This window comes from Zootermopsis nevadensis, unplaced genomic scaffold (genome assembly GCF_977971745.1).
Source record: "Zootermopsis nevadensis isolate Lab colony 2312 unplaced genomic scaffold, Znev_1.0 Znev_ptg000003l, whole genome shotgun sequence".
Lineage (NCBI taxonomy): Eukaryota > Metazoa > Arthropoda > Insecta > Blattodea > Termopsidae > Zootermopsis > Zootermopsis nevadensis.
The window spans coordinates 5,628,546-5,642,833 of NW_028259135.1; the positions used below are offsets into that span (position 1 = coordinate 5,628,546).

The 14,288-nt window shown below is 43.4% G+C and overlaps 1 protein-coding gene across 2 annotated transcripts in view; it reads left to right on the top strand.

Moving 5' to 3' along the window:
- Positions 1 to 13,581, top strand: part of LOC110832558 (uncharacterized) — a 35,027-nt gene extending 21,446 nt beyond the window's left edge. The window contains exons 1-2 of one of the 2 annotated variants that reach the window (XM_087340825.1): positions 8,942 to 9,063; positions 10,981 to 13,581. In XM_087340825.1, the coding sequence (XP_087196951.1) occupies positions 8,997 to 9,063; positions 10,981 to 13,505 (2,592 nt within the window). In that variant the 5' untranslated portion in view covers positions 8,942 to 8,996 and the 3' untranslated portion in view covers positions 13,506 to 13,581. Of the gene's footprint in view, positions 1 to 8,941; positions 9,064 to 10,980 lie in introns of those variants that run through there. The other variant, XM_087340832.1, reaches the window with a different exon arrangement.
- The last annotated feature ends 707 nt before the right edge of the window (positions 13,582 to 14,288 follow it).

Sequence of the window (14,288 nt, forward strand, 5' to 3'; positions counted from 1 at the left end):
TAGCTTGTCAATAAGGACTCTGATTCATGGACTTCGAAATTATGTAAGTGTTCGGTCTTCTTGGCTGCTAAATGACGCAAACATAACAGAACAGTACGTCTCGTTGCAGTTAAGGAATCTTTGCGCTTAAGGAGAAAATTTCAGTTCTTAAATAACTCTACTGGATGGATTTCGTAATTAAGGGGACAAAAAGAATACATACAAGTGATTTATCAGACCTAAGAATAATCTCAAATATTACATCACTTCTTATAAGTATCTAATCGTTAAAGAAACGAGAAAATATCAACTCACTGCATTCCCGTGACGATGCATAAACTTTCTTGATGTTGCGTTCATTTATCTGTCAACCCTTGTGTCCTTAACAACATGATTGCCATGACTACATTGCTGCAAAACTTTCAGCATATTTTCGTCTCAATGTCATCTTCTTAACAATGTCATTCTGGCCTGCGACTTCCTGTAGTTACAGGCTTATCAACGTGTTGCAAATTAGATCATGGATTCTTATAGATTGTATATAAGATTGCGTAGGTTACATTGTAACGAATCATTTAGGTTATGGTCGCTCGTAATGTATTTTGCACTGTTTATTTCGCGACATTTACAATTTCCTGTACTTTGCTAACACCAGTTACCGTTTTGGGGGGGCAAATGTACAACAGAACCGAAGACATCTTAAATTTTCTTCCTTTAATTGTCTTTCAAGACGATGAATTCGGATTCAAGGCCAGTGCGTCGCCATTACAAAGCACGTTGACCGTTATAAAATGGTGGTTCATGAAACAGTACAACAATTATGTAGCACTGGTGATAAGTGATAAGTAAATTGGTCGTCTGTGGCAGACTGTTTGTCGTATTTGCTCGCTTCGTTACGTTCTGTAGCTTGCAATGCTCTGTCGCGAGGCAGCAGACAAGCAAAATAATCATCAGGAAATCCAGACTTCATATACAAATCACTTGATGACGTTATCGTAGCCTCGAGGGAACATTGTGTCATTGTAAAAGTTCCTTGAAATTTATGTGTTATATAACAACTGAATATCGCTTTCTGAAAATGCTGGAACAGATATGGACCTAAACTAGTCACGTGACTGCCATAAAATATGTGGCGTTGGGTTTCCGGAAATTTCAGACTGATGCTATTCGTTAAGGCTGTATTTTGGACTATTCAACTCAAAACTTCTCATTGCGTTACGGATTTTTCCTACTTTTACATACTTGGTTGTATACCCACAGTTCAGGCATTGAGGTTATGTCTTCGAATTTCACTCGGAGTTCTTTGACAACTCCTGTCGAAATGAAGCTTCTAATAGAGCTGTAGAGTAAAGAAGATTTAGCAACAATATTGGTTGGGAAATGCTGCTCTTTGACGCCTGGTTGTGATCCTGAGGCTGAGCGGGTGGAATAGTGGCCTGTTGTCACTTTAGTTGGCCTGTAAGTTGAAGTGATGTGATCATAGATTTAAGCGCCTGTGAGAAGCGATGTTTAATGTCTGGTAAAGGTTGGCCTGTGCCTTGCAGTTTGTAACTTGTACTGTACGTATGTTAACTGGTATGGAGATTAATAACTGTGTTAAAGGTTGGTGTAATTTTCATTTGAAATGTAGTATTTCTGTGTTAATGGAATACGTCTTTCTTTGTGACTAAGCTCGTATTGCAGATATGCACCTTGCTCGGTTATTTAGTAAATATATGGTCAATTCAAACACTGTTCAAACAGTTTCTTAAATGTACGTACTGATGAAGTTTTATTGTCTTTAATTGTACTTAGAGTACTAGCTGTTCTTCTTTGTAACTTCATTGTGTGGTTTGCGATATTTTGTGTCGTTGAACCTCACGTGTTGCCCTTTAGGCCAGAGAGATGTTGCTACATTCCTTATTTATTTTTGTTGTTGTTAAACACTGTAGTTTTGCCAAACTCGGTCTGGTGCTTGGATGCCCCGACCACTTTGAGGCACGAGATGCAGTAGTGGATCCTGAGAAGGCTTCGACCTGCCTGTGGGCCTAGGAGCCATGCACGTACCAATTATGCTTCTCACGCAGTGTACCAGAACAGAGGTGGGGGTTGTACGGGGCTGAGAGGATGGCTTATCAATTTATTCCTCGATGTACTTGCGACAATTATGCTTGTTTGCATCTCAATTGTATTACAGCAGAATGAAAGTTCGTTGCTCTAAAGTAAATATCCTGGACTTATCTATTGAGAGCAAAAATAATATTGGCGGTAGTCAGCAAACACTGTTTGTACGCTGTTTTGTGTACCTTTGACACATTAGTCAGGGTAATCGAGTAGTTAAATATTGGTTGCGCAGACAGTCGTCATTTCACAAACAGCCTCGGCGGGCCTGCTGAACGTCAGTCTTTCTCGGTTACCCACGGGTTACCTCAGTTAGCCCTTGGGCGCCACAAGTGTCCTCCAAGTTGCCGAACTTAGGGGCTCCGCGCATACTCGTTTGCGCGTATCGCCTCGTTAATCATCTGAAACTGGACCTCGAGGCTGTCGGCCAGGGCTTCCGAGAGAGTAAGTCCTCCCGGCACTTGCAAGGGGGTCGACGGAGTGGGGACTCGCATCACCCGCTTTGTCATCCTCCATAGGGACTCAGCCGGCTCTTCAGTCCTAATTCATTCTGAAAACTATCGTGAAGAGAAGGCCTCAGATAACAATGTGCGTTCCGATAGACGACTAAGGCTCGATGCACACGAGCGAGAAAATGTCGCGCGAGCTCGCAGCGAAGTCGCAGCGAGGAAACCCGTGACAGTGCACACGTAGCGTCATCGCTGCGAGTTCGCCGAAAAACTCCCACCAGTACTAGATTGGATGGCAACCAAAATGGATGTGTACAGAAGAAAACGTGTAGTTTTGCCTATTTCGTTTATGAATACATCCTTAAAAAACGCAATAGGAAGTATTGGACACACCCATTGGTTAGTTCACGGCTGTTAAAAGGGGCGTTCGTGACAATGTTTATAGATTTAAGAGAAGGTGAAAGTAAATTTCATAATTATTTTCCTATGAGTATAAAGTCGTTTGATGAGCTAGCAGCAAAACTGGATGCATCCAACAAAAGTAAAGATTCTGCGATGAGGCTTGCAATACCTCCTCTAGAAATGCTGGTTGTGACTCTGAGCTGTTGCGAGGGTTGCGAAGCACGTGTGCACTACCCAATGCTTTCACACAGTCTGCTGCTTCGCGGCGATCGGCGAACTCGCTGCGAAGCAGCAGTGGTTGGCGAGCGGAAATTGCTCGCCGCGTCCTCACGGCGAACTCGCGGCGTCACCGCCATAGTTGGCATTGCTCCATTGCTTCACATGTACTGCTAAAACGCGCGAGAAAATGACGCGGCGAGCTCGCGAAAATAACTCGCTCGTGTGCATCGAGCCTTAGTTTACCGACTTTCAGAGGTCCTTGTTACCTGTGATCTCATCGCCCTGATGATGGAGGCAACTAGGACCTCTGAAAGTTGGTGAACGTCCACCAGGCTACACGGAGCTACAATCCAAAAGACAGCCATCTGTAGAGTAGATTAGTTGCAGATGTAACTTTCTTTCTAATTCTGGCAAGAATTTGTTTACTGAGGCTAATGTCCTTAGTTAAAGAAAGTTTGATTACTGCCATTTATATACGTGAAAATATTTATAAGAGTATTTCGCAGACAGGAATAGACATGGTGTAGCCGAAGTGTGCGAGTCATTAGCGAAGGAATGTTTCCTTACACCCGTTTTGACTGCCAGGTAGTGGAGAGCAGAAAGGTTGATTCGTCAAGAAGAACAAGTTCTGACATGCTTCCGATCGGTCCTGTCCCTGGACGTCACAGGGTCATTAAAAAAAATATGTCTTCCTTCGGAATGCTGCTTTGAAATACATCGTCAAACGAGCAAAGTGGACAAGTAGCTGTCTTCAGCTATGATTCATCAATAGAAACAGTTTCTGTCATTTTCAAAGAGATGTTTCCTCTGAAAATACATCTCAGTCTTGTAGAATGCTTTCACCATTTTCGTAGTGAGTGCAAGACATGAGTACGTCAAGCCGTAAGCCAGTTGTGTACTTCGACCCTTCTTTCACTAAGCGAGTTCGACATTTGATGCAAACACTGGAGTGAGGAGGTAGGATTGAAGAGGGACGGAGTGGGGTTGGGATTTAACTAAAGTTTTAGCCATCTAATTACTTGATTTTGTAACAGGTAAAGGGTAGGGAATTAATTGCATTTCAATTAACGTAACTAAACCGGATTTAATATCCTAATCAACCCTTAGCACACTCTTTGTCTAAGGCGGGAGACGAGCGATGTGGTCTTCTTCGTTTCTTCGGAAGGCGCATTTCAAGTATGCCACTGGCATTTCCTTGAACATTTTATCCGCTGCCAGCACTCGACACTAAAATTTATTTCAGGTTCTCTCAAAATTCTTCGTGCCCTGGACCACATTCGTCATTTCTTTTGCACTCTCACGATGCGAGAATTTACTCAGTCTCCAGGGCAATTCATTACAAACGGCAAAATAATTAGGCCGACAGATCACCATGCTCCTCAGAAGTTTTATGTGACAGAATCCTTCATTAGCGGAAGAAATCTTCCAGTATAAGGTCTTATTTCTGTTGTGCCAATTCGCGTGCACGCAGCCAGGTTTTAATCAGCAAGATGCGTCTTAGTTCTTGGTTTTACGTTCCTCACTGACTGGTCACACTGCCTAATACAGATGACATTAAAATCTAGCTTCATGTCACCATGATCCATCACACAGGATGACACAATGTAAGCGGACCGTAAACAGATAACCCCTAGTTGTATTATCGTTGTTCAGTTACCTGCGAGATGGGGTCTTTTATGTCCCAAGACCACGTTCTGAAATTCGCCTGTCAAACCTAATCTTTCATTATCTCTCTGGATCGTTTTTAGCGCAGTGTATCGTCCAGAACATCTTGTATTCTGTGTCCACCTTTGTATAGTATTTTCGTGTCTGAGAGATGTGTTAATCTTCTTCAGATTAAATTTACACTTCTAACAGATGGCGCTGTTTTCGACAAAATCGTCTCGTGTATTTTTATAAATATACAGACCGTGCTGCTGCTTCTTTGCGACATTCAAAACAGGTCTACTGCTGTGTGTGTTCAGTGGTCGTCTTGTGTCTACACCGCAGAAGTGCCTGCGTGCTGTGTGTGACGAAGTTATTTCGGTTTTCCTGGCCGTGCATTTCAAAGCCAAGGTCAAGTGTCTGGTTTGTAAACAATTGACAATCACCCGATCAGAAGCCAAACACTGACTTCTGTTTGTGGACTGAGGACGAAAGGGACAGCTGGACTGATGGTGGATCAGACCATCGCATTGCAGTCCAACGCTGAAAAATGTCGAAGGTGTCAAGGCATGTAAAATCTATCGCCGTGTTTCAAGGTCAGATTGCAGTCTACCGTATAGACTCGTGAGTTTCTACCAATGATTTGGAGTACATTCTGCCTCCATCTTCTTGGTACTGTCTGTTTACCTTCCTCGTTATTTTTATATAATCGCTTTGCTTCCCCTAAATCTTATGCAACCGTTCCACTTTGCAGCGTCACTGAAACCTATTCCGAAGTCGGAGACAGTAGCTTTACTGAAACGTCGGTAACCATAAAAAAAGTCTATATGAAGCCACGACGTAAGAGAACAAATGCGTCATAAATTACACGGGCAATCCGCGCTCTTACGAGTACTTACGTTGTTATAGAGATTTCAAAAAGCGACATTTCGCAATGGGAATGTTGGTTAAGCGAGAAGTGACTCCGTGCCCTTACAGTTCATTCAATACAGAACCAGACCTGACGTTTCGTACAGACCATTTGGTCTCTCATGAGACGTCACACGTGGACGACTGGCTGGCCCGTGGCCTGTCACAGTTCCACGTCGTCCAAAATCAGACTTCATTTAGATAATTATGAGTTTGAAGATGGCAGTCTTCTGGGTTGTGGCGCCGTGTATCGTAGAAGTTTACCGACGTTTCAGAGGTCCTTGTCTCCATCATCAGGGCGTCGTTGTACAAGACTACACGGCAAAATAACCCAGGAGACAGGCATATTCAGACTCACCGCCGTGAAAACGTCATATCCTATATAATATGAGTTTATTTATCTTAGGAATAGGGAACATGTTTGTATGTTCACTGCAGTTAGTGCAGAATCCCAGGACGAAACGTAATCAAAATCTATGCACTTACTACGCGCTCTTTTGCTCGCTTCAACTGAAGAAATGCAGAAGCTCAGATTTCTAGAATAATTTTCTGATAAGTAAAAGCTCATACCAATATCGTATTTGCTTTTTTAGTTTACGTTTACTCTAAGGGCGTAGGAAAGATGCGGAAATGAGCCGACTAACTTCACGTCGATCTATCCGGAGAAGAAAAGAACGAATGTTCGTGAAGTTTGACACTGTTAACTTGTACTGACATATTTGAATAAAATGACGAACAAGCAACGGACGCTTTCAGTGAGAACTGCAAGCATTTGCAACCTTGTCTCGAACACAAGTCGATAAATATCGGCGTGAAAAATGTTTAGGAAGAATTTACGGAAGAACCACACGTTATTTTATTACTTCTGACGATTTTATAAGTAATTAAAAGACAACAGTGCACGGTGTACACTTATCAGGCGAATAAACTTCTCCAAAGTACACAGTAACGCAACCCGGAAGATGGTACGTCCAGAATAAATTAAATCTGATTTCAACGCAAATTGTACGTACACAAGACCTTATTTTGTTCTAGTTTTTGAGATATTTGCGCTTACAACTGAAGTCATTGTCTTTTTTGTGTTTGTGAATTAAGACGTATTGTAGTAAGATTACGTATTCATACTCTAAAAACTGGAATTTATCAACGACGCTTCTTAAAAATCAAAGTAAGTAAAGTTTGTCCCACTATACGCCATGTAGGCGTTTGGGGGGGAGTGGAGGTATAGCTCCTCTCTTCCTTGACCTCGGCACTAGATGGGGGTGAGTGGTCAGCATCACGCCCCGGCCGGCTTTACCCCCGGGAAAGGACCCCGGTACCCATTGTAGAGGAGGCTGGGTGGGCCCCAGAGCCGGTCTGGACGCAGAGGCTAGAGGAAAAATCCTCTGCCCCCGTCGGGGATCGAACCCCGGTCGTCCAGCCCGTAGCTAGTCACTATACTGACTGAGCTATCCCGGCTCATGCTTCTTAAAAATCTTAAATTCAAAATGTAATCAACATCGGTTTGTTACTTCTATACAGACGGACGAAGCTATTTCATTAGACGCCATTTAGCGCTTACAGGGAAGTGTTTTTATGCTGCTCATTTCTTGTACTGGACACCCCTTCTCGCTCATCTGCCTGCTCTACGCTGTTCAAAAAGGAATCAAAAGAAATTGGCATTCAGGATATTAGAGGCAATAAGAGGGTTTAATTTTTCGTAAATTCGTAGTCCTATAGAATTGTGATCTATAGGTCTTTTGTCAAATTGTAAACAAATTTACTGAAAATCAAGTTTCGATTACGTTAATATCGTTGAATGGAGCAGAATTATTCCTGAAAAGCCAAAAGCTCTAATCTTTTCACGAAATTTTCCGTCTTTCGTTCAAAGCGAGGAAGGCTCCTTACCGTGTTCACGAGAGAACGCAGGAAGGCATGTTGCAGCTTCGCCCTTGCCCCGTCTCAGGTACAACTTAAACAACTAAAGCATGAAATGAGGGACTTCACCCGGTGCTAATTCGAAAATGAAAATGTCAGCTCTGCTGTGAATCATCGCAGAATGTCAACGCTTTGACTAATAAGTTACAGGCACTGTGCTAACTTTCGGGTTACTTAGCATCAATATCTTGATGACTGTGTAAAGAAACACATTCCAGCCACACCTAGAATGAGAAGAAATAGGTAATCTGTGTCAGAAAGGATCCGGCTGGAGTCTGTATTGAAATTTTAAGCTCCGTGTCAGTCCCCTAAAATCGCTACAGTTGTGTAACAATCAAATGAAACAAAAGAATGTTCGCTTTTCCCACGGCCTACGCAACTAAATTCTTACGTTATGTCGCGATGATGTAGAACAATGGTAAGCCGCTGATAGGGCGTAATTTCGCATTTTCGTTAGAATTTAAAACATCGAACGCCATTTTGTGTAGACGTAGAAGAAGACTGATACGCCCCATTTAAATTAAGTTCCGTAGTCAGAGCTTGAACTCGGAAAAACTAAATTCTGTATGCAGGACGGAAAGGCGATATATTCTTTAAATACAGGAATGAAATGTGAAAACTGTTACCGAGAAGCTTAATCTTCAATGCTAGTTCTGTCACCTGATAAAATCTGCTTCTTTGAACACTTTCGTGTGCACTGACCTGGTTGTTGTTCTGCGGAAGCCATTAATTGCCTTCAACATCGTTGCAGAACGCAGAGACGCTGCGTCAAACAGAAGAAGGGTGTACGGCGCGTCCAAGTTAACGCCTAAGATATCTAGCTTCCTCTCGTAATATTTTTTAGACCTGTGATAAGGGAAGGAAAGAAAGAAAGAAAATACGAGAAGTGGCAGTGACTGGGCTCAAATCACTTGGTCGTAAGGGTGCTGTAGGTCTGAGAAAGCATTCAAATGTAGACCTTAATGACAAACAACCATATAATAGATATTAAAAGTGAAAAATATCCCGTATTTCAAGACCTTCAAGAATACCAACCAACAGGATACACGTGAAGGAATTTCCCTAAAATGATGGTACGAAAATCAGAAGAGGCTTCAACATAATCAGTGTACAACGGGAAAAGAAGGAAAGAGAAACGTGGAATGTACATGAACACGATGGAGAAGTAAGATATGATGCTTTTGTACAAAGAAAAAGACAAAACGAGTCAGATTTTAACACATTCATGAAGAACGTGTTGATCCACCCACACCTCGGGTCCAGCTCTAAGAACGGAATTGTCACTGGATACACACGGAAAATGACGTCAGGTGTGAACGTAAGCAGCTGTCAGTCAGCTGAAGTTGCTCTGCTGCGTAAGGGCCATTGAAGTTAGTGATGGCTTCTCTGCCACAGCTGGGCGTCTGTCTGCTTGTTTGTTCATTGTTGTTCCAGGTCTCTCAAGGTAAGGGAACAGTTCACAGAACGTGCAAGCAACAAACAAATCTTCGATGTTCGGGAGAGAAACATTTTCACCTAAAGACTTTGTATAAAACATGCGCATTTATATACGTAAAGACGTGGTTTTCCCACTGATTGTTAAGATAGTCAGATGAAGCAGAACGGAATGGAAGGTCCTGCACGGAGACCGAGGGCAGTAAACGGCACCAAGCACCCGAAGACAAGTGGGACAGTGGGACTGAACGTCCTGATGTTGTAGGCGTAGTGTGAGAGCTAGCTTGGATTCAGGTGGCTCAGGTAGGGGCCAGTGTAGGCTTTTATGAACACGGTAATGAAAATCGGAGTTTCATAAAATGGCTGAAATTGTGTCTAGCAATGGGTTTTAAGACAGCCCGGTGATCTGGGGTCATCAGCGCTTGTGATGACCCCCAAAAAAAAGTTTCTTGGCACGTGACGTTATTCTGTTTTTTTATTTTCCATGTTTGGTTGCGCAAATCGGACTTCGCCGTCACTTACGTGCATTGCTTACTCCGCATTAGACAGGAGTCCGACAGACAACTTGCAAAGAAACGACCCGCTGTTCTCAGAACCAGCTTAACCCACCCTAAATCAAATGTGTGCAAATACAAATGTTTAATAGCTCCGTGTTTATTACTAGTGCTGTACAGGCATCGCAGTAACCTTGGCGACAATGAACATACAATTCTGACTACTCTAGTGTAGGAAATTCCAGCACTAAATCATGACATTTCGTTTACCGGAAGAAAGGGAGTCGGCTCGAAGCGTTGTCAGTTGTATAATTATTAAGGTTGATGGAAGTCAGGTGTCCCCGGGACTCTTAAGTTGGTTCACAAGTATAATTTCATCAAGTCACTACGAAAAATATACTTAGTACAGATTTAGTTTTGCCACGTATGGTGTACAAGGGCGTCAGAGTTTTCAGGGCACGGCTCTAACCGCATGAGGTAGAATGGGCGTCCCGATGATGGAAGTAGCAAATACTCCTGAAACGTCAGTAAAGTTCTATCAGACTACACAGCGCTACAACCTAGAAGCCAGACATTTTAGAATAATACTAAATGATCACAGTTATCTCTGTAATCAAAATAACAAATTCTATCAAGGGGGTTACAACATTAGCTGCTATAAGTGATATCCAGACACCAACATTTCAAAAGCGTTCTTCATGGCACATCACATGTGTCAATCTTGAACTGAATTGGCCCCAGTTAATTGTCCGTCATATATCATTCTTCCTTCTACGGTCAAGTTTGCACCAATGCCAGCCACGATTACTTTTACCCAACAGAGTGACCAGCTCATTAGGGTTTTCTTATTCATGCTTTGGCGTGAACAACGACTCATAAGTTGACACGGGGTGTGCACTCGGGGCGGCGTAGGCTCCACAAACGAGCATCGATTCCCCGACGGGGTAGGACTTATGCCCTCACCACAACGCCCAGATCGGCTTTGGGGCCCAACCAGAGTCTCATGCAATTGTATCGAGTTCTCTCTCCTTGTAAGTGAAGCACCAGAGAAAACTTCAATTTAATAATTATTAACGCGAACACATTAGAACACACCTCCATAAATTAGGTAGGGATTTAAATCCTAAATTAATACAACAAATCGTAAATTACTAAAACAAAGTTCTGTGCATTTATTTAGTAACTTTTCGTTCCGGCAAGTTTCTCCTGCCTGCGTGGATGCGCTCGCCTTGTCAGGACAGAGATCCGTGAGCGGAAGCTAATGGGCTGTTTCGACGGATTTCTGAACACTAACGCAGGCACAATTCCCACCGTTCCGCCGTGCCCACACGCACGTATGCCATCCCGCAAATAGTTCTGTAAACATGTTGCCGCCAATATAATCACGTATGTCTGGCAAACCGTTTCCTTACATTGAATAAATCATTTTTCAGGACGTTATGAGAAAACGGATGAAGGACAGAGACCATTGGTTCTTGAAGGGTATCTCAGACGTTTGAAGCGAAGCCCTCAGGCAGAGACATCAGCCGACAGGATTGTGTTTCCCGACTCTTCTGAGGAAGACCCGCCTGATGCCGCAAGGCAACGTATGGGCCATGTCCTGCAAACCCCCGAGTGGATGAGACCAGCTGCCAGCAAGAATCCAGATTGTAATTACAAAGCTGAAAAAGTGACGGGTCAAAACAGACCCTCTCTGAAGAGCAGCAGTGGCTCATACAGCCAGGGCGCAAGCGATGGATATAAATCCTCCAGTCACCGTCATAGTTACGGTGGAAGCCAGTCAGTTACTCAGAGCGACATAAATTTATCCACCGAAACGAAACGTCAGTCCACAGGCGAAATATGCGAAGGGTGTCGTACACAGAATCCAGGAAACACAGAATTCTCGAGCAACAGTGGAAGCCATTCCGCAAGTGACGCAGTCCAAGAATCTCACAGACAATATTCTGGAAACAGCCAGATTCCCAGTAAAAGCGGAAGTCAATCCTACGGGAACAGCAAACGTCAGTCACCCATAAAGAGCGCAAGCCATTCCACCTTGAGTTGTGGAAGTCAGTCCACAAGTGATATATTTGGAGGACTTGAGGCACAATATCCTGCAAAAATTCAAACTTCCGGTAACAGCGAAAGTCAATCCTCCGGATATAATGGATATCAGTCCTTCAGAAATACTGAAGGTCAATCTTTCAGCAACACTGAAAGTCAGTTTGCAAACGACGCATTCGAAGGACTTCATTCACAATATCCTGAGAATGTTCAGACTACCAGTAACAGCGGAAGACAATCTGTCGTTAATACTGAAAGTCAATCTTCCGGCATTAGTGAAAATGGATCCTCCGGTAACAGCAAGACCCAATCCTCCAGTAATAGTGAAAGTCAATCCTCCGGTAACAGCGGAAGTCAGTCCTCCAGTAAGAGTAAAAGTCAATTCTCAAGTAAGAGTGAAAGTCAATCATTCGGTAACAGCGGAAGTCAATCCTCCAGCAATAGTGAAAGTCAATCGTCCGGCATTAGTGAAGGCCAGTCAACAAGCGATACAGACAGAGGATTTGATGCAATTTCTCCTGGAAACATCCAAAGTTCCAGTTACAGCGGAAGTCAATCCTCCAGCAATAGTGAAAGTCAATCGTCCGGCATTAATGAAGGCCAGTCAGCAAGCAACACAAATAGAGGATTTGATGCAATTTCTCCTGGAAACATCCAAAGTTCCAGTTACAGCGGAAGTCAATCCTCCAGCAATAGTGAAAGTCAATCGTCCGGCATTAATGAAGGCCAGTCAGCAAGCAACACAAATAGAGGATTTGATGCAATTTCTCCTGGAAACATCCAAAGTTCCAGTTACAGCGGAAGTCAATCCTCCAGCAATAGTGAAAGTCAATCGTCCGGCATTAATGAAGGCCAGTCAGCAAGCAACACAAATAGAGGATTTGATGCATTTTCTCCTGGAAACATCCAAAGTTCCAGTTACAGCGGAAGTCAATCTTCCAGTAAGAGTGAAAGTCAATCCTCCGGTAACAGCGGAAGTCAATCCTCCAGTAAGAGTGAAAGTAAATCCTCCGGTAACAGCGGAAGTCAATCCTTCAGTAAGAGTGAAAGTAAATCCTACGGTAACAGCGGAAGTCAATCCTCCAGTAAGAGTGAAAGTAAATCCTCCGGTAACAGCGGAAGTCAATCCTCCAGCAATAGTGAAAGTCAATCGTCCGGCATTAGTGAAGGCCAGTCAACAAGCGATACAGACAGAGGATTTGATGCAATTTCTCCTGGAAACATCCAAAGTTCCAGTTACAGCGGAAGTCAATCCTCCAGCAATAGTGAAAGTCAATCGTCTGGCATTAGTGAAGGCCAATCCTCCGGTAACGGTGAAAGTTCATTCCCCAATAATATTGAAGGTCAATCCTCCAGCGAGAGTGAAAGTCAATCGTCTTCCAGTAGAACTGGGCCGACATCTTTCTCTGTACGGTGTTTTTTTGGACTCTGTTACCAACAGTTTCCTGGGTACATCCAATCCCATAATTATGTAAACAGCAATGAGCAAGCTTTCTCACGTGGCAGAAGCCACGCGTCCAGCGTGGGTGGAGATATCGGCTATATTCATTCGGTTCTTCCATTCGATGACAGCGAGTCTTCCGATGCCAATGCCAACGAAGGATTTACAGATCGTTCTAGGTGGACTGCTGGGACGTCTCTACCTGTTTTCTCCTCCCCAGAAAACTCTTACCGGGCGGTCGGTGCATATTTTGAAAACCGATTTCCTTTATTTTCTGTGGCGGGGTTTCCACGGTATTCAAACAGTTGGTCTCAGAGCTCGTCACACAGCGGATCATTTTCTGAAAGCTCCAGCTCCAGTTCCAGTTCCGGTAGCACCAGCATCACTGGTGGTGCAGAACCATGCATTGGGTCTTGGACAAAGCAATTCACCACCATTGGTGCGCCGTGTAACGAAAACGGGCCTGAATAACAATGCACTGAACCAACTGTAGCATCTAGCCTGCAGCTAACGAAATGTGGTCAATTAAAGCGCATTTGTGAACGAACTGTCTTATTTCGCTGTTCTTAATCACGTAAAGGTGTTCCATCAATCCAGTCTGGCAGTAGGCTACCGCCGGCGTCCAATTAATTACGTTAATTCCTGACGTGCTATCAGACGCCCAGAGGCACAATCTCACATCTACCAAACCCATACTCTGAACACGATCGCACTACAATGGTCCATGTCTCTCAGTATATCGCAACGTTACAATAAAGTTTTGAGAGAATGTCTCGTTCACTGGAACAAGTCAAAGGCCCCCAAAATCACCCCATTTACTGTTCTTGGTAACTTCCATTACCAAAAGGCTGAAATAACGACGTTTGCTTAACCAATCTGCAACCTACCTATCCGAACTTTGGATAACTCGAATAACCCAAAGTTCTTTTTTGCCATGTCGAGAGAGATCTGCCTTCCCTTCAGCAAAGATAATCTGCGTGCGGTGCAATGTCATGTTACTCAAACCCAAACCAAGGTCTGACCGTTCTCGACATAACTTAGTTCGTTCGGAGAATGATCTTGTCTACGATTTTCACTGTGACTGCCTCCTGCAAACGTCCTTCGCTCGGCCTCTAAACATTTCTTAAAGGAATCTGTCAGAAAAGATGGTGTCAGGACTTACTGTCTCATAAATATTAAATTTATTAAATAACATTCATTTTATCGCCTTTATGTAACACAAATTGCAATGAAGTCATTGCAAAGTATGCAATA